Source organism: Coenobita brevimanus, chromosome 15 (genome assembly GCF_032717465.1).
Source record: "Coenobita brevimanus isolate Jiangsu-jjx chromosome 15, ASM3271746v2, whole genome shotgun sequence".
Lineage (NCBI taxonomy): Eukaryota > Metazoa > Arthropoda > Malacostraca > Decapoda > Coenobitidae > Coenobita > Coenobita brevimanus.
In genome coordinates, this window is record NC_136968.1 from 33,203,526 (window position 1) to 33,226,858 (window position 23,333).

Sequence of the window (23,333 nt, forward strand, 5' to 3'; positions counted from 1 at the left end):
TCACACTTTGGCCGCCTCTTCCTGTTTTCTTTTTAGAGGTTCGGCTTCCTCGGGTGACTTGTCCATTTCTATGTCATCATCTCTGAGTCCATAAAGGTCGAGGTGTCTGCAGTTGCGATAGACCACGATGTCCCCGATGAGCGAGATGAAGATGAAGACTGGAATGGAGGGAGAGAAGGAGGCATTAAACACGAAGAGAGGCTGAATTGAAGGTAGAATTGAGAGAGATGAAGATGAAGACTGGAATGGAGGGAGAGAAGGAGGCATTAAACACGAAGAGAGGCTGAATTGAAGGTAGAATTGAGAGAGACGAAGATGAAGACTGGAATGGAGGGAGCGAAGGAGGAATTAGACACGAAGGGAGGCAAAATTGAAGGTAGAATTGAGAGAGATGAAGATGAAGACTGGAATGGAGGGAGCGAAGGAGGAATTAGACGCGAAAAGAGGCCGAAACTTAGGCAGAATTGAGAAAAATGAAGACAAGACAAGGATGGAGGAAGAGAAGGAAGGATGAGCCTACATACAATGAAATGCTGAAACGTGGACAGAATTAAAGGGAATAAAGATGAATACTGGAATGGAGGGAAGAGAAGGAGGAATTAGGTACGAAGAGAGGCTGAAATGAAGGTAGAATTGAGAGAAATGAAGATGAAGACTGGAATGGAGGGAGCGAGGGAGGAATTAGACACAAAGAAATGCTGAAATGAAGGTAGAATTGAGAGAGATGAAGATGAAGACTGGAATGGAGGGAGCGAAGGAGGAATTAGACACGAAGATTTTTTTTTTTTTTTATGCGAGGAAGAAGGAACCAAAGGCCATGAGCCCGCAGTAACAGTTCCAAGAGAAAAACAAAATACAACAGAGAGCCAAATTCAAGATCCGATCATTTTGAGATGCCTGGACACACTGCGTTTGAAAGACTGGAGATCATAGGCAGCAGGAAATACAGACAGAGGGAGACAGTTCCAGAGCTGACCAGTTGCATAAATGAAAGACTGGGAGTAACGGTTAACTCTTGCATTAGAGAGTTGGACAGAAAAGGGATGAGAGTTTGCTGCCAGACGGGTGCTACGCGCCCGTCGTAGAGGTGGAGGAATGCAAGCAGACAGTTCAGAGGAGCAGTGACCATTAAAGTAGCGACAGAAAAGAGATAAAGAGACAACAGTGCGGCGAAGAGACAGAGGTTGAAGGGAGTCAGTAAGAGGAGGAGAGTTAATGAGACAAAAAGCCTTTGACTCCACCCTATTGAGAAGAGCTGTATGTGGGGAGCCTCCCCACACATGAGAGTTGTACTCCACACAGGGGCGGATAAAACCCCTGTATAGAGTCAACAATTGTGCAGGGGTAAAGAAAGAGCGGAGTCGGCTTAGCACACCCAATCTCTTGGAAGCAGATTTTACAAGAGATGTAATATGATAATTCCAAGATAAGTCCCGAGTAAATGAAACCCCAAGCATGTTCAAGGATGATGCAGGATTAAGCTGAATATTATTAAACATTAGTGGGTATATCTGTGGAAGATTTTGTCGGGTTGATAGGTGTAAGAACTGAGTCTTAGATGCATTAAAGACAACCATATTATTTTTACCCCAGTCAGAGATACGAGCCAAGTCAGACATTAGGTGTGCCATAGCCTCGTCCCTTGTTTGTTGAAGTAACTGTTGAGATGGGCATTGCGGGAACTGAATGGAAAGGTGAAGGGTGGAGTCATCAGCGTATGAGTGGATAGGGTTAGATGTACAGCTTAGAAGATCATTGATGAATAAAAGGAAGAGAGTTGGTGATAGGACAGAGCCCTGAGGAACACCACTGGTGATAGATCTAGGAGAAGAACGATGGCCGTCTACAACAGCAACTACAGAACGACCAGAAAGGAAGCTAGCGATGAAGGCACAGATAGAAGGATAGAAACCGTAGGATGGCAGTTTGGAAATTAAAGATTTATGCCAGACTCGATCGAAAGCCTTTGAGATGTCAAGTGCAATGGCAAAGCTTTCGCCAAAGTCCCGAAAGGAGGATGACCAGGAGTCTGAAAGGCAGGTGAGAAGATCGCCATTGGAGCGTCCCTGACGGAACCCATACTGACGATCGGAAAGAAGGTTGTGATAGGAAAGATGCCTTAAAATTTTTCTATTAAGAATTGACTCGAAAGCTTTTGAAATACAGGACGTTAAAGCAATTGGACGATAGTTGGAGGGTTGGGAGTGGTCACCCTTCTTTGGGACTGGCTGAATGAGAGCAAACTTCCAGCAAGAAGGAAAGGTACAAGTTGACAGACAAAGGTGAAAGAGTTTGCCTAGGCAGGGTGTAAGCACAGAAGCACAGTTCTTGAGAACAACAGGATGGACCCCATCAGGCCCATATGCCTTGTTAGTACTGAGGCCAGTGATGGCAGAAAATACATCCAATGAAGAAATTTTAATGTCAGCCATGAGGAAGTCAGAGGGGGGAAGTGATGGAGGAACAGCACCGGAATCGTCTAAGGTGGAATTGGAGGAGAAAGTCTGTGCGAAGAGATCTGCTTTATCAGTAGAAGAAATAGCTACAGAACCATCAGAGTAGAAAAGAGGAGGGAAGGATGATGAGGTAAAGTTGTTAGAAAGATTTTTGGCAAGGTGCCAGAAGGAGCAGGAAGAATTCGAGTTGGAGAGTTGAGAGCATTTAGTATGGATGAAATTACTTTTAGTAGAGCGAAGAACAGACTTAGCATGATTCCGGGCAGAAACGTAAAGATGATGTGATTCAGGGGTGGGTTGGCTCCGGTACCTTTTGTAGGCCTTCTCCTTGTTGCATTAGAACAAGCATGATTAAACCAAGGCTTTCTTGCGTTAGTCAGAGGATATGAGAAAGGAATGTATGCTTCCATGCCCGAGAGAATAACCTCCGTAATGCGCAAGGGACACTCAGATGGCTCACGGCCATGGAAGCAATAATCATTCCAGGGAAAATCAAAGAAGTACTGCCTGAGGGCCTCCCAGTCTGCGGCTCCAAAATGCCACAGACGACGTTTCCCTGGAGGGTCCACAGGCCGTACCGGAGTGATAGGACAAGTTAAGGTAATAAGGTTGTGATCGGAGGAGCCCAACAGAGAGAAAAGATTAACAGAGTAAGCAGAAGGATTAGTTGTGAGGAAGAGGTCAAGTATGTTGGAGCTCTCTCCAAGGCGGTCAGGGATACGGGTAGGGTGCTGTACAAGCTGCTCTAGGTCATTAAGGATAGAAAAGATGTAGGCTTATTCACCAGGTGGATCCGTGAAAGGAGAGGAGAGCCAAAGGTGGTGGTGAACATTGAAATCTCCAAGAATGGAGATTTCAGAGAAAGGAGAAATGGACAGAATGTGTTCCATCGCAGAAGTAAGATAGTCGAAGAATTTTTGATAGTAGAATTAGAGGATAAGTAAACAGCACAGATATATTTAGTCAGAGAATGACAGGAAAGCCGAAGCCAGAGTGTGGAGAATTCAGAAGAATCAAGTTCAGGAACACGAGAGCAAGATAAGTCGTTGCGTATGTATACACAACAGCCACCTTTGGCTTTGGAATGAGTATAAAGAAAGTAGGAGGATACAGAAAAGGGTTTGCTGTCAGTTGCCTCAGACAGCTGAGTCTCCGTTAGAAAAAGAAGGTGAGGTTTAGAGGAGGAGAGGTGGTGCTCAACAGAGCGAAAGTTAGATGAAAGGCCGCGAATGTTGCAGAAATGAAGAAGAAGAGAGTCAGCCAGTGGTTCCAGGCACCTTGAGTCGTCACCGGGAGAGGGGCAGATGGCGGGGACATTTATGGTCCCCCCCCTGGGGACTCCGAGGCTTGATGAATCGACGCCATTTTTGGTGAATTTTGAATAGGAAGTGTAGTGTGTACTGTGCTGAAATGGGGGGTAAAATTGAGAAAAATGATGGTGAAACTGGAATGGAGGGAGCGAAGGAGGAATTAGACACGAAGGGAGGCTGAAATGAAGGAAGAATTGAGAGAAATGAAAATGTAACGTGGGTTGAAGTTAGAGACATGAAGATAAGAACTGGTATTGAGGAAAAGAAGGAGGAATTAGACACGAAGAGAGGCTGAATTGAGGGTAGCATTGAGAGAAATGATGATGAAAACTGAAATGGAGGAAGAGAATGATGAATTAAATAGAGAGAGATGCGGAAACGTTGACAGAATTGAAGGGAATGAAGATGAGAACTGGGATGGAAAAAGAGAATGATGAATTAAATAGAGAGAGATGCGGAAACGTTGACAGAATTGAAGGGAATGAAGATGGTAACTGGAATAGAGGAAGAAAAGGGAGAATTAGATACGGAAATGTAGACAAAATTGAAGGAAATGACGATTGTAACTGGGATGGAAGAAGAGAATGATGAATTAGATACAGAGAGATGCGAAAACGTAGACAGAATTGATAGAAGTGACGATAAAAGTGGGTGGATGTACAGAAGCCAGGGTTACTGTAGATACAAACACATGCTGAAACTTTTGATGATCACTGGGTCTTGTTCTCATTGTCACCTGTTTCTTGAGAATCCCCTGACTCTCTCTCTCTCACACACACACACACACACACACACACACACACACACACACACACACACACAATCCCACCGCTGCCACCTAATTTTAAAGGGGCATCACATCCACGTACCATTAAAAATAAATAGATACATGAATAAATAAATACATAAATAAGTGAATAAATAAACAAAGCACCTCAACACCCTCCAACCACATACTGGGGCTCCATCTCTCTTACCTGCCGGGACGAGGTGCAGGATCTTACGGAATTTGTCTGCGTCGTAGAGCCAGCAGTTGCCCGTCTTTCCGCAAGATTTGTCCCATACCATACACGCTGAGTCTGGGAGAGAAGGAGAGTGAGAAAGTGAGTGAGTGGGAGTGGGGGTATGAAAGAGAGAGAGAGAGGGAGATTGATAGATAGAGATTGGAGATGTATAGATAGATAGAAGATGGATAGATAGATAAATAGATAGAAGGGGATGGATAGATAGATGAATAGATAGCAGGAGATGGATAGATAGATAGAGATAGGAGATGGATAGAGATAGAGGAGATAGATAGATAGAGAGAGAGATAGAGAGAGAAGGATAGATAGAGAGGGAGATGGATAGATAGATAGAGTGATAGGAGATGGATAGATAGATAGATAGATACTGGATAGATAGTGCTAGATAACCCTAAGGTACAATTTAAGTGCCCTAAATGCCCTGGAATATTCCTTCAATGCCCTAAATACACTCAATTCCCCAGTGCCCTAAAATACAGTGAATACAGTCAATGCCCTAAAATACCCTGTAAATTCCATAAAGTACTCTCAGTGTCCTAAAATACACTGTAAATCCCCTAATGTACTCTCAATACCCTAAATACCCTCCAGGTCCCCTAAAATACGCCCAAAATGTCATAAAGTACCTTACTGTCAATGCCCTAAAATGCCTTCTCAGTGCCCCATACCTTAAAATGCTCTCAGTGTTCTAAATTCCCTCAAATACTCTTGTGTCCTAAATGCTGCACAGTGCCTTAAATGCCGCCAAATACCCTCAGTGCCTTAAATGCCTTAAAATCACCCTCAGTATCCCTCCAACTAAAATCACCCTCAGTACCCCCCAGTGCCCTAAAATCACCCTCAGTACCCCCCAGTGCCCTAAAATCACCCTCAGTACCCCACCAGTGCCCTAAAATCACCCTCAATACCCCAGCGCCCTAAAATCACCCTCAGTACCCCACCAGTGCCCTAAAATCACCCTCAGTACCCCACCAGTGCCCTAAAATCACCCTCAATACCCCAGCACCCTAAAATCACCCTCAGTACCCCACCAGTGCATGAAAATCACCCTCAGTATCCCCCAACACCCTAAAATCACCCTCAGTATCCCTCAGCACCCCAAAATTACACCCTCAACACCCTCAATCCCCCTCTCAATGCCCCCAACTCACCTATAATTGCCCCCATGATGATAGGCGCAGGAATGAAGCCGAAGAGACTGATAAACACGGTAATGGCGCCCAACGATAGTCCTTTATCTTCCTCCGACACCGCTCTGGAAGACAAGAGAGATAAGGAAACGCCCTAACACCTTTTCTTAAGTGATTTATTAACACCTTTTCCTAAGCGATTTATTAAGGAAGCTCCCTAACGCCTTTTCCTAAGCGATTTATTAAGGCAGGACTGATAAACACTGTAATGGCGCCCAATGATAGTCCTTTACTACCTCCGACACCGCTCTGGAAGACAAGAGAGATAAGGAAACGCCCTAACACCTTTTCTTAAGTGATTTATTAACACCTTTTCCTAAGCGATTGATTAAGGAAGCTCCCTAACGCCTTTTCCTAAGCGATTTATTAAGGCAGGACTGATAAACACGGTAATGGCGCCCAATGATAGTCCTTTACTTCCTCCGACACCGCTCTGGAAGATAAGAGAGATAAGGAAACGCCCTAACACCTTTTCTTAAGTGATTTATTAGCACTTTTTCCTAAGCAATTTATGTTCATGACACCTTTTGCATATTACATCTAACCCTCCTGTTCTGTGCTACATAAATCCTTCTGAGATCACCATACTCTGTGTTAAGGTAGCTCCCTAACACCTTTTCCTAAGCGATTTATTAAGGCAGTCCCTTAACACCTTTTCCTAAGCAATTTATTATGCTCATGACACCTGCTTATTACACCTAACTCTCCTATTCTGTGCTACATAAATCCTTCTGATATCACCATACTCTCGCATTCAGGAAGCTCCCTAACACCTTTTCCTAAGTGATTTATTAAGGAAGCTCCCAAACACCATTTCCAAAGCGATTCATTAAGGAAGCTCCCTATCACCTGTTCCTAAGTGATTTATTAAGGAAGCTCCCTAACACCTTTTCCTAAGAGATTTATTAAGGAAGCTCCCTAACACCTTTTCCTAAGTGATTTATTAAGGAAGCTCCCAAACACCATTTCCAAAGCGATTCATTAAGGAAGCTCCCTAACACCGTTTCCTAAGAGATTTGTTAAGGAAGCTCCCTAACACCTTTTCCTAAGTGATTTATTAAGGAAGCTCCCAAACACCATTTCCAAAGCGATTCATTAAGGAAGCTCCCTATCACCTGTTCCTAAGTGATTTATTAAGGAAGCTCCCTAACACCTTTTCCTAAGCGATTCATTAAGGAAGCTCCCTATCACCTGTTCCTAAGTGATTTATTAAGGAAGCTCCCTAACACCTTTTCCTAAGAGATTTATTAAGGAAGCTCCCTAACACCTTTTCCTAAGCGATTTATTTTGCTTATGACACCTTATTCTCTTATTCTGAGCTAAATAAATCCTTCTGACATCGCCATACTCTGCATGGACTAGCGTATAAAAGTAGCTGTATTAACCAGCCATATCCAAAAATAAATCGCTATGGAACAGGTGTTAGGGAGCTACTTTACCTGATGTGAGTAAAGGTCAAGAACGATATCAGGAAATTAATCCGGGACTCTTCTATACCGTACTCCTTTTCCTCTAACTTGGCCTAAAATTGGAGGTTTGGCCCCTGGGTGGACGCCGCATCTGCTTCTTTTGGGTAAAACAAATACCGTTATTACTATACACGCATTCGATTTTCACTGTTATACTCAGTTCAATCTAACCTGTTCCAAATTGCACAGTACTTCTTCGTGACTAGCATCATACTCTACAGTAGTACACTACATCCGTTCCATGGCGCTTCTTCGTGACTAGCATCATATTCTACAGTACTGTGCTACATCCTTTCCATTGCACTTCTTCGTGACTAGCATCATATTCTACAGTACGGTACTATACTACATCCTTTCCATTGTACTTCTTCGTGACTAGCATCATAATCTACAGTACTATACTACATCCTCTCCATTGCACTTCTTCGTGACTAGCATCAAAATGGAGTGATGACAATTTTTTAAGGCCAAGTTAGAGTAGGAGTTATGGTTAGAGATTAGTACACTATTTCTGGGCCACGAATCTCCTTGGTTGCTATTGCCAGGCCACGAATCTCCTTGGTTGCTATTGCCAGGCCACGAATCTCCTTGGTTACTATTACTACGCCACGAATCTCCTTGGTTACTATTACTACGCCACGAATCTCCTTGGTTGCTATTGCCAGGCCATGAATCTCCTTGGTTGCTGTTACCAGGCCACGAATCTCCTTGGTTGCTGTTACCAGGCCACGAATCTCCTTGGTTGCTATTGCCAGGCCACGAATCTCCTTGGTTGCTATTGCCAGGCCACGAATCTCCTTGGTTGCTGTTACCAGGCCACGAATCTCCTTGGATACTGTTACCAGGCCACGAATCTCCTTGGTTACTGTTACCAGGCCACGAATCTCCTTGGTTACTATTACCAGGCCACGAATCTCCTTGGTTACTATTACTAAGCCACGACTCACCAATTATCAGGCCACGAATCTCCTTGGTTACTATTACTAAGCCACGAATCTCCTTGGTTACTATTACCAGGCCACGAATCTCCTTGGTTACTATTACCAGGCCACGAATCTCCTTGGTTACTATTACCTGAGGAGGACGATGCTGCTGCCTATCCTGCTGGTGGACACGATAGTCTTGGTGGTAATCTGGATCAGGAAGTAGTAGAAGAAGCCATTGCAGGGCTCGGGGCAGTACCCCCTGTGTGCCTTGCCCCACTGCTCCTGTCATGGTGTGGGGAAGGACAGGTAGAGTACATGACAGAGTGGGTTACAGCAGCAGGTTACAAAACATAGGGGAAGGCACACTGCTCCTGTAATGGTATGGGGAATTAGAGGTACGGTACATGACAGAGTGGGTTACAGCAGTAGGTTACAAAACATAGGGAAGGCACACTGCTCCTGAAATGGTGTGGGGAAGTAGAGTTAGAGTGCAGAGAGGGTTACAGCAGCAGGTTACAAAACATAGAGGAAGGCACACTGCTCCTGTCATGGTATGGGGAATTAGAGGTACGGTACATGACAGAGAGGGTTACAGCAGCAGGTTACAAAACATAGAGGAAGGCACACTGCTCCTGTCATGGTGTGGGGAAGTAGAGGTAGAGTACAGAGTGGGTTACAGCAGTAGGTTACAAAACATAATGTGGTGGTTTTTGTAATATAAGAGCCTGATACATACGACGTTAGGGTACAAAATATACAGTATGTTGTTTTAAAATTGTTAGGTATATATATATATATATATATATATATATATATATATATATATATATATATATATATATATATATATGACGGTATAATGTTTTTATTGGGAAAGTTTCATATATAGTGCAGTACAGTATTAGGTTACAAAATATATGCTTATTACCAAGGAATAAGAAACGTTAGAGTGTGTTTGTGTGTGTGTGTGTGTGTGTGTGTGTGTGTCTGTGTGTGTGAGAGAGAGAGAGAGACAGACAGATAGACAGAGAGGATAGATAGAATTCCTCCATGAACGCTATCCCACAATTTCTTAACCATTGTCATGCCTTTATCTATTTCTGTAATACTGATGTGTTTTTATTTCCTAAGTATTTTTGTAATAACCTTAAAATTCCTTAACTAAGCATAATTTTATCCCGAAGTCCTTTTTCTTAAATTAAAGGGAGAATAGCTAGGAATGTGTGTTGTCCGTCAGTCACTCACTAGCGATTTTCGGATAGGTGCACAACTCCTGTAATGTTTCTGGTTTTTGTTTTATTATTATTATTATTATTATTATTATTATTATTATTATTATTATTATTATTGGTACCGGTGGTGTGGATGTGGATGTGATAGGAAGCGTTATGAGGAACACACTGAGGTGGTTTGGCCATGTGGAGAGGATGGAGGGTGAAAGACTGACGAAGAGAGTGTATTTGAGTGAGGTGGAGAGGGGAAGAGGGAGGGGGAGGCCGAGGATGAGATGGAGGGATGGGGTGGAGAGGTATATGAGAGAGGGGGGTGTGAGTTGGGAGCAGGGCAGTGAAATGGCGGGGGACAGGGCGACTTGGAGGCGATTTGTTTGTGGCCACCCCAAACGGGATTGAGGCGTCTGGCAATAGATAGATAGATAGATAGATAGATACCGGTATTATTATTATTATTATTATTAGCAGTAGTAGTAGTATCGTTATCATTATTATTTTTATCATTATTATCACCATCATTATTGTTATTATTATTACTCTTATCATTTTCGTTATTATTATTATTATTATTATTATTTTGTTACTTACCGGAGGGGCAAGGGTAGTGTCGTGAAGGGCTGTAGTGGAGTTTGTAATGCATCTACACCCGCTGTATTCCTGAAAAATACAAAATACAGGGGGAATACAAAGCAGAATACAAAATACATTCATATACAGTAGTGTAAGTGTATTGGTGACTGTTGGAAGTGTTCTGTGTGTGTGTGTGTGTGTGTGTGTGTGTGTGTGTGTGTGTGTGTGTGTGTGTGTGCGCTCTCTCTCTCTCTCTCTCTCTCTCTCTCGCTGTGTGTGTGTGTGTGTGTGTGTGTGTGTGTGTGTGTGTGTGTGTGTGTGTGTGTGCGCTCTCTCTCTCTCTCTCTCTCTCTCACACACACACACCCACACACACACACACACACACACACACACACACACACACACACACACACACACACAGTACAGCTCCTCACTCGTGCCAGGCGTATGCAAGCCGTGCGGTACAATATAATATTCAGATATTCCTTTTAACTTTTTATGTTAATTTGTGTTTAAATTTATAACAAGACTATTAGAAAGTGAGGTTATAATGAGAGCAGATAGATAGATAGGTAGATAGATAGATAGATAGATAGAGAGGCAGATGGATAGGTAGATAGAGGTAGATGGATAGATAGATAGATACCATATGTAGATAGTTGGGCAGATAGATAGATAAATGGATAGATAGATAGGTACCATATATAGATAGGTAGATGGATGGATAGATAGATAGATAGGTAGGTAGATAGACAGAGATGACAATGATAGATAAAGTTATAGAGACGGATAGATAGATAAGCTTAAACAAAAAGATAGTCCATAACATAGATAGATGGATGGATAGATATAGATAGTCCATAACATTGATAGATGGATGGATAGATAGGTAGATAGATAAATTGATAGACTCACTATGGGATTGGCAGCGATGTTATCCGTAGAACATCCGGCATAACAAGGGGAGTAGAACAGCGTAACATTATCCTCAGAACAAACGGGCGTGTATTTCTCTGAACAGGCACACTCGGAAGAACAGGCCGGCCCCGCTGACCTGTGTGAAAGATACCGTAACACCTTCTCCATAGCGATTTAGTCCTCATATTCTAGTCCAACTCCCCATCCTACCCCAGTCCAGCTCCCCATCCTACCAGTCCAACACATTATCATACATATTACAGATCTGAAATTGTGTATTGTAGTTTTGAAACCTCTCGTTACACCTTTTCCTATGCGATTTACTCTCCATATTACAGCATGACTTTTTCTTGTATTTATATCGTTTTCTTGTCGAAGTTGTTTATTTTAGGGACTTACGGGAGCAAAATCGTCCAGTAATCAATAAAAAAAAAGCGTAAAGCGAAAAAATCGTCCATTATTTAGTCAAAATCGTCTGAAATCTTTAAAAACCGTCCGTTAATTAGTCAAAACTTTAAAAATCGTCCGTTAATTAGTCAAAACCGTCTGAAATCTTTAAAAATCGTCCTTTAATTAGTAAAAAATTTAAAAATCGTCCGTTAATAAGTAAAAACGTCTGAAATATGTAAAAATCGTCCGTTAATAAGTAAAAAACGTCTGAAATATTTAAAAATCGTCCGTTAATGAGTCAAAACCGTCTGAAATCTTTAAAAATCGTCCATTAATAAGTCAAAACCGTCTGAGATATTTAAAAATCGTCCATTAATGTCAAAACCGTCTGAAATCTTTAAAAATCGTCCGTTAATAAGTCAAAACCGTCTGAAATCTTTAAAAATCGCCCGTTCATTAGTCAGAACCTTTAAAAATTTGCATTAATTGGCCAAAACCGTCTGGAATCTTTAAAAATCTTCCTTTAATTAGTCAAAATCTTAAAAATCTTTCATTAATAATTCAAAATCGTCTGAAATCTTTAAAAATCTTCCATGAATAAGTAAAAAATCTTAAAAATTTGTCATTAATAAGTCAAAACCGTCTGAAATACAAAAATCTTTCATTAATTTGTCAGAACCTTAAAAATCTGTCATTAATTAGTCAAAACCGTCTGAAATCCTTAAAAATCCTCCATTAATTACTCAGACCCTTAAAAATCTTCCATTACTAAGTCAAAACCGTCTTTCGAAAGCCAGTAATCGTCTTGGCCTCAGGGAATAAACTACGATACCATTACCCAGAGTCAGACCCCTTAAAAAATCACAATCTTCTGTCTAGGGGTAAAAAATCGTCTGAAACAAAAAATCGTCTAAAAATCAAGAAAATCGTCTAAAAATACAAAATCGTCTAAAAATAAAAAAGATCGTCTAGAAATTTAAAAAATCGTCTAATGATTCAAGAAAATCTTCCATAAATCCAAAAAATAATTCTAAAAATTCAAAAAAATCGTCTAAAAATTCAAGAAACCGTATAGAAATTCAAAAAATCGTCTAAAAACTAAAAAAAATCGTCTAATAATTAAAAACGTTAAAAAAATCAGACTGAAAAATAAAAAATCGTCAAAAATTTCAAAAAATTCGTCTGAAGAATAAAAAATCGTCTAAAAAAAAGTCTAAAAATTCAAAAAATCGTATTAAAAAATAAAAAATCGTCTAAAAATAAAAAATAAAATCGTCTAAAAAATCGTCTAAAAATAAAAAAAATCGTCTAAAAATAAAAAAAAAATCGTCTACTTACCCCTCCATGGGCCCCACCACCTCCAACTTCGGACAGCCAACGAACATAAGAGCAAAGAACCCGAGACAGCTGATCAGGGTGACGAAAATATTGTAGCCAGACACGAGACGAGGACCTGGAGAGAGAGAGAGAGAGAGAGAGAGAGAGAGAGAGAGAGTTAGCTCACTTTCTCACTCACTGTCACTTTCTTTCACACTGTCTATCTGTCTGTCTATCTATCACAGCTGACCAGGGTGACGAAAATATTGTAGCCAGACACGAGACGAGGACCTGGTGAGAGAGAGAGAGAGAGAGAGAGAGAGAGAGGGAGTTAGCTCACTTTCTCACTTCCTATCTCACTCTGTTTCTCGCTCACTTACTTTCTCACTTTCACACATACAGACACACACAGCTGACAAGATTGACGAAAATATTGTAGCCAGACACGAGACGAGGACCTGGGGACAGAGAGAGAGAGAGAGAGAGAGAAAGAGAGAGAGAAAGGGGGGAATTAGCTCTCTCTCTCTCTCTCTCTCTCTCTCTCTCTCAGTAAAAAGGAAAGGCGTGTGTGTATAAGGAATAGCACACACAATTTACAATGTGCACACAAATACCTACACAGCTTACACACACACCGTACATAGCTAAAAAATACACACAGCTAAAAATACAAACAACTAAAATACACACAGCTAAAAATACACACAGCTAAGTGGTAAAAAGCTGTGGTGGATGAGAAAGCTACATCCACAGCTAAGAAAAAAACCTGGCCTTCTCTCGCTTACATGTGCACACGAGTAGAAACGTACACAGCTCACACACACACCGCACACACAGCTGAGAGTACACACAGCAATAAATACACACAGCTAAAAAACTATCTATCTATCTATTGCCAAACGCGTAAATCCCTTATACGGCGTGGCCACAAACAAATCGCCTCCACGTCACCCTGTCCCCCACCATTTCACTGCCCTGCTCCCAGTTCACACCCCCCTCTCTCATATACCTCTGCACTCCATCCCTCCATCTCATCCTTGGCCTTCCCCTCCTTGTCTCCCCCTCCCCCTCACTCACATACACTCCTCGTCAGTCTCTCACGCTAAGTACACACAGCTAAGTGGTTAAGGGGGTTATTATTATTATTATTATTATTATCATCTCATCCTTGGCCTTCCCTTCCGTCCCTCCCCCTCCACCTCACTCACATACACTCTCCTCGTCAGTCTCTCACTAAATACACACAGCTAAGTGGTTAAGGGTGTTATTATTATTATTATTATTATTATTATTATTATTATTATTATTATTATCCACAGCTAAGAAAAACCTAGCTTTCTTATAGCTTACCTGGGCGACACCACCTCATGACAGATCCGCTGATTACCGCACCTACGACAGACACAATTAGGCTGGCCATACCTGTGGAGTATTATTATTATTATTATTATTATTATTTTTCTTCTTCTTCTTCTTCTTCTTATTATTATTATTATTATTTTTATTATTATTAATATTATTATTATTATTATTATTATTATTACAACTACTATTATTATTATTATTATTACTATTATTATTATTATTATTATTGGTGGTGGTGGTGATATCGTTGTTGTTGGTGGTGGTGTAGATGTTGGTGTTATTGTTGTTGTTGTTATTACATTATTATTATTATTATTATTATTATTATCATCATCACTGTTATAATTATTATTATTATTATTATTAGTAGTAGTAGTAGTAGTAGTCGTAGTCGCAGTAGTAGTAGTGGTCGTAGTAGTAGTACAGCAGAAATAATAGTATCAGTAGTATCAGTAGAAGTAGTTACATTAATAGCAGAGTAGTAGTAGCAGTAGTAGTAGTAGTAGTAGTAGCAGCAGCAGCAGCAGCAGCAGCAGCAGCAGTAGTATAATAGTAGTAGCAGTAGTAGTAGTTGCATCAGTAATAGTAGCAGTAACAATAGTAGTATAGCAGTAGTAGTAGTAGTAGCAGTAGTAGTTGCATCAGTAATAACAGCAGTAATAATAATAGAATAGTAGTAGTAGTAGTAGTAGTAGTAACAGCAGTAGTAGTTGCACCAGTAATAGTAGCAGTAATGATAATAGAATAGTAGTAGTAGTAGTTGCACCACTAATAGTAACAGTAACAATAGTAGTATAGTAGTAGTAGTAGTAGTAATAGTCACCAGAATAGCCCACACACCTGTAAAATAGTTCGCCTCAGCAGCACTCTTCCTAAACTGATTCTCCAGGTACTTAGGCTTAAAATTCCAGTAGCCCGAGAGCGCCAGGATTGTGATGGTGCTGCTGAAGAGGTTGCCAGCCCACACCTTATTCCGGAACAGGCGCTTAAGGGCTGACCACATATCTGAGGGGGTGGAGAAGGGTGAGGAAGGTGGTGGTTGTGGTGGTGGTGGGGGTGAGGGTAAGGGGTGGTGGTGGTGGGGATAAGGGGGTGGTGGTTGTGGTAGTGGTAGTGTATTAGGTAGATTGTGGCGGTGGGGGTGGGGTAAGGGGGGGTTGTGGTGGTGGTGGTTGTGTATTAGGAAGGTTGTTTTGGTGGTGGGGGTGAGGGTAAGGTGGGGTTGTGGTGGTGGTGGGGGTAAGGGAGGGGTTGTGGTAGTGGTGGTTGTGTATTAGGAAGGTTGTGGTGGTGGTGGTGGTGGTGGGGGTGAGAGTAAGGGGGTGTTGTAGTGGTGATGGTTGTTGTGGTGGTGGTGGGAATGGTTGTGGTGGTGGTGTATTATTATTTTTGTTATTATTATTATTATTATTATTATTATTATTATTAGGTCTTTCTCAGCTTTTAACTCTCTCTCTCTCTCTCTCTCTCTCTCTCTCTCTCTCTCTCTCTCAGTCCCCCTTACTTTTAAAATTCGGTCGCACTCTTTCCTTCTTCCTCCTACTTTCCTCCACAAAATCCTCCACTTTCCTGCCTCCTCCCTCCCTCCTCTCCCTCTCCGCCTTCCTCTTGTACCTCTTGGCCTCCCTCCTAAGAGTCGCGGGTAGTTTGAAGGGGAAGAGGAAGAGAGGAAGGGCCGTGATAGTGAGAGCAGCTGCGATGAAGTAGAGACCTGGGGAGAGAGAGGGATTATGATGATGATGATGATGATTATTATTATTATTATAGTAGTAGTAGTAGTAGTAGTATTGCTGTTATTATTATTATTAGTAGTAGTAGTATTGTTATTATGATGATGATGATGATTATTATTATTATTATTAGTAGTAGTAGTAGTAGTAGTAGTAACAGTAGTATTGTTACATTATTATTATTATTATTATTATTATTATTATTGTTGTTGTTGTTGATGTTTTTATAGTTGGTTTCCTTGTAGTTAGGATTTTGGTATTATTATTATTATTATTATTATTATTATTGTTGTTGTTTGTTGTTGTTCTTATAGTTGTTTTTCTTCTTGTAGTTATTGTTATTACATAAATTTGCAATGCTATCTAAAATATATATCTGATTGACCAATTATTTTTTATTAACAGTATTTCTTGTAAGGATAATGTTACCTCCAGCATCAAAACTGGACGGGGGTTAAGTATTCATTCGTGTCTGTTGGTTTGTCTTTTTTGTTTATATCTCAAAAAATGGTCGTCGGATTTCCATGTATTTTGGTGGGAAGGTGGACAGTGGGTCAAGGAAGAATTGGTTACAGTTTGAGGTGGATCTGGCTCCAAATGCGGGAGTAAATCGTGTATTATTGCCGTCGGTAGAGGTATTTGCTCCCTGAGATAGTGAAACGGGGCAAACCAAGACCGTAGAATTAATTGACCATGTGGGACCGTAAAATTATTCGCCAGTTTCGAAAGAGGAATTAGAACAGTCATAAATTTTACTTGTTTGGCGGAAATATAAGCTTTCGTAGTGTGTGTGTGTGTGTGTGTGTGTGTGTGTGTGTGTGTGTGTGTGTGTGTGTGTGTTTAAGTTAATCATGTACAGTAAACCTTGAAAAAAAAATCATAAAATTACAGTACAGTCAGCGTCAAATATCCTGTCTCTTTTCCTGCTACTTATTTTCCATGGTTTGTGAAAAGTAGCGAATCTGCAGCAGCCGAGACGAAATAAAATGATCATCTACTCTCACGTTGCTGTGGATTCAACCTGGTGATATTCAAAGCCCGTGGAAAGAAGCCAGGAGAGACGACATAACTTTTGATGAAGACCGTACGTAGTTATCAGTGAAAGTAAGCCACAAGACAGCCCACAAAGCCACCTTATGTCAGTCACCAAGCCACCCTGTCACCAAGCCACCCTATGCCACTCACCAAGCCACCAAGCCCCAAGCCAGCGCGGGTCCTCCTTATCGATGTTTGGGTCCAGTGCCGGGTCTATCCAGATGGAGAGACACTTCCCTCCCACCAGGAACCCCAAGACAGGCCCCAGGATGCGTAGCAGGAGGGTGAGGGCTGTGGCAGAGGGAGGAAGTGGGTGAGAGGAGGTTAGGTTAGGTTAGAGGGATTAGGGTAGGTTAGAGGGCTGTGGGAGAGAGAGGAAAGGGGGTTAGATTAGGTTAGAAGGAGGAGAGAGGGATTAGGGTAGGTTAGAGGGCTGTGGGAGAGGGAGGAAGTGGGTTAGATTAGGTTAGGTTAGATTAGAGGGAGGAGAGATGCATAGGAGGATGGTGAGGGCTGTGGAAGAGGGAGGGAGTGGGGTTAGATTAGGTTAGAGGGACGAGAGAGGGATTAGATTAGATTAGGGTAGGTTAGAGAGAGGGAGGTGGGAATAGATGAGGTTAGATTAGGTTAGAGGGAGGAGAGAGGAATTTGCTTAGGTTGGAAAGAAGAAAGAGGGATGATAGTAGATTAGGAAGGGGTTAGGTTAGGTTAGAGGGAGGAGAGAGGGATTAGCCTAGATTAGGGTAAGGTGGAGGGGTGGAAGAGGGATTAGATTAGATTAGGTTAGTTTAGAGGGAGGAGAGAGGGATTAGCCAAGATTAGAGTAGGTTGGAGAGATGAAAGAGGGATTGGTGTAGATTAGGAAGGGGTTAGATTAGGTTCTAGGCTAAGTTAGAGATCGCACATAACGCATTCCAATACAGATCATCCAACCAAACCAACCCCAACCTAACTTGGCCTAACATTTTCATCCTTAAATACTCTCTAATCCAATTCAGTCAGCCAAACCAAACCTAACCTCATCTGACATTCCCATACCTAACACATTATAATCCACTTCAAGCAACCAAACCCAGTGCAACCTAACCGAGCCTAACATTCTCATACTTAAATACATTCCAGTCCACTCCAGGTAACCAGTCCAACTCTATCTGTCCTGGCCTGACATTCCATACCAATACATTCCAGTCCACTCCAGTTACCCAATCCAATCCAGTCTAACCTGCCCTAACATTCCATGCCAATATATTCTAGGCCACTTTAGCTAACACACACACACACACACACACACACACACACACACACACACACACACACACACACACACACACACACACACACACACACACACACACACACACACCCTATCTCACCTCGCCTGTCATTCCATACCTCTCCCAATCCTGACACAACCCAGCCGCACCACACTCACTGTAATAGATGGGATAGGTTTTCTTATTGATGTTGTCGTCGAGGTACGTGACGCCGATGCTAAAGAGGATACTGATAGCGATGCCCACCAGGAACTGCGCCAGGAACAGGAGGAAGTAGGCCCCGATGTAGCTGTAACTCCGGTCCTCATTGCAGGAGACCTCAGGCTTGTTGTGGCACAGCTCTTCGTTGGCTGGGAAGGAGAGAGAGGTGTGAGAGGGAGAATTGTGTGTGTGTGGGGGGGGAGAATGTGTGTGTGTGTGTGTGTGTGTGTGTGTGTGTGTGTGTGTGTGTGTGTGTGGTTCCTCAAAATTTACAACTCTTACACTGGTCACCCCTAAATCCCACAAACTTCCCAGTACCCACACTTCAATCCAGCCAAATGTGTGTGTGTGTGTGTGTGTGTGTGTGTGTGTGTGTGTCAAAAATCACAGCTCTTGCACTGAAATCACTCATAGTCCCACAAAAAATCCCAAATATCCACACATACATCCAGTCAGAGTCACCAGCAGGCCAGACAGCTCATTTCATATAAGTGTCACCACCCTTGTCTCCTGAATATCTTCCTCCCCTGATTCTGCGTCTCTCTTTAAACTTCCCACTCAGTCAGATCACAAATGGTCCTACAGATTCAAATATCTAAACTTTCTCCCTACGTGTCAAGTGGGGTTGGTGGAGGATTAGTGCCCCTCCGTGTAAAACAATTAACTCTGAGCCCTTGGCCACCCCGTTTGGGATACATGGCGTCTGGCAATGAATGAAAATGAAATCATGTCAAATTACTGAGAAGTGAAGCATAACCATCTTCTCTGTCTAAATTTATTGCCTCCCTTAAAAAATCCCCCATTCTTGCATTGAAATCACCTGAAATAATCCCAGGTACCTGCTCTTAAATTTGGTCAGATTCCTCAGTAGCGCAGATGACTCATTTCCCATTAGCATCGCGCCTGAATAGCATCGTTGCCAGAATCACCCTCTCTCACTTAAGCTTCCCCATTCTTACTCTGAAATCACCTGAAATAATCCCAGGTACCTACTCTTAAATTTGGTCAGATTCCTCAGTAGCACAGATGACTCAATGCCCATTAGCATTGTGCCTGAATAGCATCGTTGCCAGAATCACCCTCTCTCACTTAAGTTTTCCCCAGTCTTACATTGAAATCTCCAGAAAAAATCCCAGGCACCTATTCTTAAATCCGGCCAAATTTCTCAGTAGCACAGATGATTCATTGCCCATTAGCATCATTATCTTAACTGCCTGAATAGCATCATCTGCACAATCACCCTCTCTCTCTTCAGCCTCCCCATTCTTACGTTGAAATCACCAGAAAAAATCCCAGGTACCTACTCTTAAATCCGGCCAAATTCCTCAGTAGCGCAGATGACTCATTGCCCATTAGCGTCGCCACCTTAGCCGCCTGAATCGCATCCTCGCCAGGCCCGTAGATGAGGTGCGGAAGGGCGGCACAGAAACACGACGCGGCCACCATCAGCGCCCCCACACCCAGCCAGCGAGGGCGGTGGCCAAAGGTGCCGTAATAGCCCAGGAAGATGGCCAGCATGACTTGTGATATATCGTTACCGGACATGAGAATACCTGTCGATTGCAAGAGAAGTAGTGGTAGTAGTAGTAGTAGTAGTAGAAACAGTAGAGTAGTAGTAGTAGCAGTAATGGTAGTAGTGGAAGTAGAGTAGCAATAGTAGTAGTAGTACTCGTAGTGTAGCAGTAGTAAACTGAGAAAGATTTGTATAGTCAGGCAGCTCCCCCACCCAGCCATATTGGTGCCATCACGTGAAGGCGTCTCTCTCTCTCTCTCTCTCTCTCTTACACACACACACACACACACACGCACACACACACACACACACACACACACACACACACACACACACACACACACACACACACACACACACACACCTCCCTGCTTGATGGTCATTTTAAACCTCTTCTCAACTGTGGTTATTTCTCTCTCTCTCTCTCTCTCTCTCTCTCTCTCTCTCTCTCTCTCTCTCTCTCCCTCTCTCTCTCTCTCTCTCTCTCTCTCTCTCTCTCTCTCTCTCTCTCTCTCTCACCTGACTCCTTGCTGGTCATCTTAAACCTCTTCTCAATCGTGGATATCACAGCCACTCCGTACGTGAAGAACATCCCTTGTGTCACTCCAACCAGACTGTACACCAACATGTACATCTCCTTGGTTGCTAGTCTCTGGAAAAAGGTGTACAGTGCTGTTAGTACAATTGAGCACACAGAAAAAATGTACGCCTAATGTTTCACCTCCCCTACCTGTCACTTTCCTCTGCTGGCTAATATTGCTAAGCTGAGAGAGGCTTGGTATGTTTCGCTGGCTAATATTTCACGTCTTCTGCCTGTCTTTTTCCTCTTCTGGCTAATATTGCTAAGCTGGGAGAGGCATGGTATGTTTCTCTGCCTAATATTTCACCTCCTCTACTTGTCACTTTCCTCTGCTGGCTGATATTGCTAAGCTGAGAGAGGCTTGGTATGTTTGTCTGCCTAATATTTCATTTCTTCTGCTTCTCTCTTTCCTCTGCTGGCTAATATTTCACGTCTGCTTGTCAGTGTCCTCTGCTGGCTAATATTTGTCCTCTTCTGCTTTTCAGTTTCCTCTGCTGGCTAATATTGCTAAGCTGAGAGAGGCATGGCATGTTTCTCTGCCTAATATTTCACCTCCTCTACTTGTCACTTTCCTCCGCTGCCTAATATTGCTAAGCTGAGAGAGGCATGGCATGTTTCTCTGCCTAATATTTCACCTCTTCTGCTTGTCACATTCCTCTGCTGGCCAATATTGCTAAGCTGAGAGAGGCAAGGTATGTTTCTCTGCCTAATATTTCACCTCTTCTACTTGTCACTTTCCTCTGCTGGCTAATATTGCTAAGCTGAGAGAGGCTTGGTATGTTTCTCTGCCTAATATTTCACCTCTTCTACTTGTCACTTTCTTCTGCTGGCTAATGTATGTGTATGTATGTATGTATAAGCCAGCATCCACAGTGTGTGTATGTATGTGTATACGTATTTACCCGCATGTACGTATATTTACCTGTATCCACCGTGGTTTAAAGGGTCCTATCCCACACAGCGTCTGCTCCACCTCCTCTTTTGTAAACATCTTCTCAATCTCTTCCTCCGTCACCTTTATCTTCCTCATCTTCTCCTCTTCCTCCTCCTCCTCCTTCCTCCGCCTTCCTTCTCCGTTCATCATCATCTTGTAGAGTTGGCTGAAAAGTGGAGGGGTTCATTGGTCTTGAAATGGCGATGGATTTTTGTTTTTTTGGGAAGAGGAAGTTTGGAAAAAAAGTTTGTGGATTTTTTTTTGGGTTGATAAATTTTCACTTTTGGTTTCTTGGCTTTCTCTTCGTTTCTTGACACACACACACACACACACACACACACACACACACACACACACACACACACACACACACACACACACACACACTCTCTCTCTCTCTCTCTCACACACACACACACACACACACACACTCTCTCTCTCTCTCACACACACACACACACACACACACACACACACACACACACACACTCTCTCTCTCTCTCACACACACACACACACACACACACACACACACACACACACACTCTCTCTCTCTCTCTCTCTCTCTCTCTCTCTCTCTCTCCATCTGTCTGTCTGTCATTCTGTCTATCTATCTGTGTTACCCTTTCTCTCAGTAAATATCTATCCATTTCTCTCTCTCTCTCTCTCTCTCTCTCTCTCTCTCTCTTATCTGTACCATACTTAATCTGATAGGAGATAGTACAGAAGTGCGTAACCTATTTTTCTTAGTGGTTTAATGGTGTACAGTATGTACAGAGAGAGAGAGAGAGAGAGAGAGAGAGAGAGAGAGAGAGAGAGAGAGAGTTATTTATGTGTGTGTATTAATTTATTGTCAGATGGCTATTCTATCTATCTATTGCCAGTCGCCTTAATCCCAGAAGGGGTGGCCACAAACAAATCGCCTCCCTGTCGCCCTGTCCCCCGCTATTTCACCGCCCTGCTCCCGACTCACACCCACCTCTCACATATACCTCTCCACTCCACCCCTCCATCCCAGCTCACACACACCCTCTCTCATATACCTCTCCACTCCATCCCTCCTCAAACACACCCTCTCTCATATACCTCTCCACTCCATCCCTCCTCAAACACACCCTCTCTCATATACCTCTCCACTCCACCCCTCCATCTCATCCTGACTATCATGCACCGTATATGTAATGGATCTGCCTGTCATCGTGATAGAAACTCACCATGATAGTGCAGGAACGAACCACTTCATGAAGATAGTCTGGCTGCCTTTATTCTCACTGTTATTACACCTTTACACCACACTCAGGCTGGGATTACCTTTATTCTCGCTATTATTTCACCTTTACATGACACTCAGGCTGGATTACCTTTATTCTTACTGTTATTACACCTTTACACCACACTCAGGCTGGATTTACCTATATTCTCACTGTTATTTCACCTTTACACCACACTCACGCCTCATTAAATAGAACACCTGCATTATACCTCATGTTATTCTAAATGACGTTTCGTATACAAACATCTCTCTGAAATCAACTCAGGTTCCCGCAGGGTTGGCAGTGATTAAATCAAATCGATTTAATTATGTGGTTAAATCATTGTTTTATTTTTTTTTCAAGAAAAATCTTTTTTTTTTTTTTACTTGTTTTTTTTTTTTTTCATCTAAAAGTTGACAAAAATAAAATCTGAAGGTTTATAAAAGTTATGTATCACATTGTATTGGCATTCATTTGTTCCGATACTTAAGCATTAAGTTAGCAGATTTTGGAGAATGGGGCCATTAGAAATTGCTACATTGTATGACAGACAAAATATTTTTACATTTGTGACACTAAGTATTGAAATTATTTGTACGTGTAAAATAATGGGCCATAAATCAAAAACCAAAGCCATAAGAC

At 42.2% G+C, this 23,333-nt stretch overlaps 1 protein-coding gene across 1 annotated transcript; it reads right to left on the minus strand.

The window, feature by feature from the left end:
- Positions 1–21,591, minus strand: LOC145390734 (solute carrier organic anion transporter family member 74D-like). Its single transcript, XM_080265530.1, has 15 exons — positions 21,427–21,591; positions 20,444–20,576; positions 19,716–19,964; positions 18,369–18,560; positions 17,087–17,227; positions 15,676–15,882; positions 15,012–15,176; positions 14,157–14,228; positions 12,828–12,942; positions 11,097–11,235; positions 10,197–10,265; positions 8,525–8,658; positions 5,943–6,046; positions 4,744–4,845; positions 1–158 (listed from the first exon to the last, which is right to left on the minus strand). The coding sequence occupies exons 1-15, from the start codon at positions 21,589–21,591 to the stop codon at positions 1–3; spliced, it is 2,145 nt and encodes a 714-aa protein (XP_080121656.1).
- Positions 21,592–23,333: the final 1,742 nt, after the last annotated feature.

Bases quoted from the DNA above. Each gene is read 5' to 3' on its own strand.
- LOC145390734 (XM_080265530.1), bottom strand. From the start codon at position 21,591: ATGATGATGAACGGAGAAGGAAGGCGGAGGAAGGAGGAGGAGGAGGAA. The intron at 17,228-18,368 runs GTGAGTGTGGTG...CCTCTGCCACAG, and splicing joins AACCTATCCCATCTATTACA to CCCTCACCCTCCTGCTACGC. The intron at 6,047-8,524 runs GTAATAGTAACC...CTTGTCTTCCAG, and splicing joins AGCAGCATCGTCCTCCTCAG to AGCGGTGTCGGAGGAAGATA.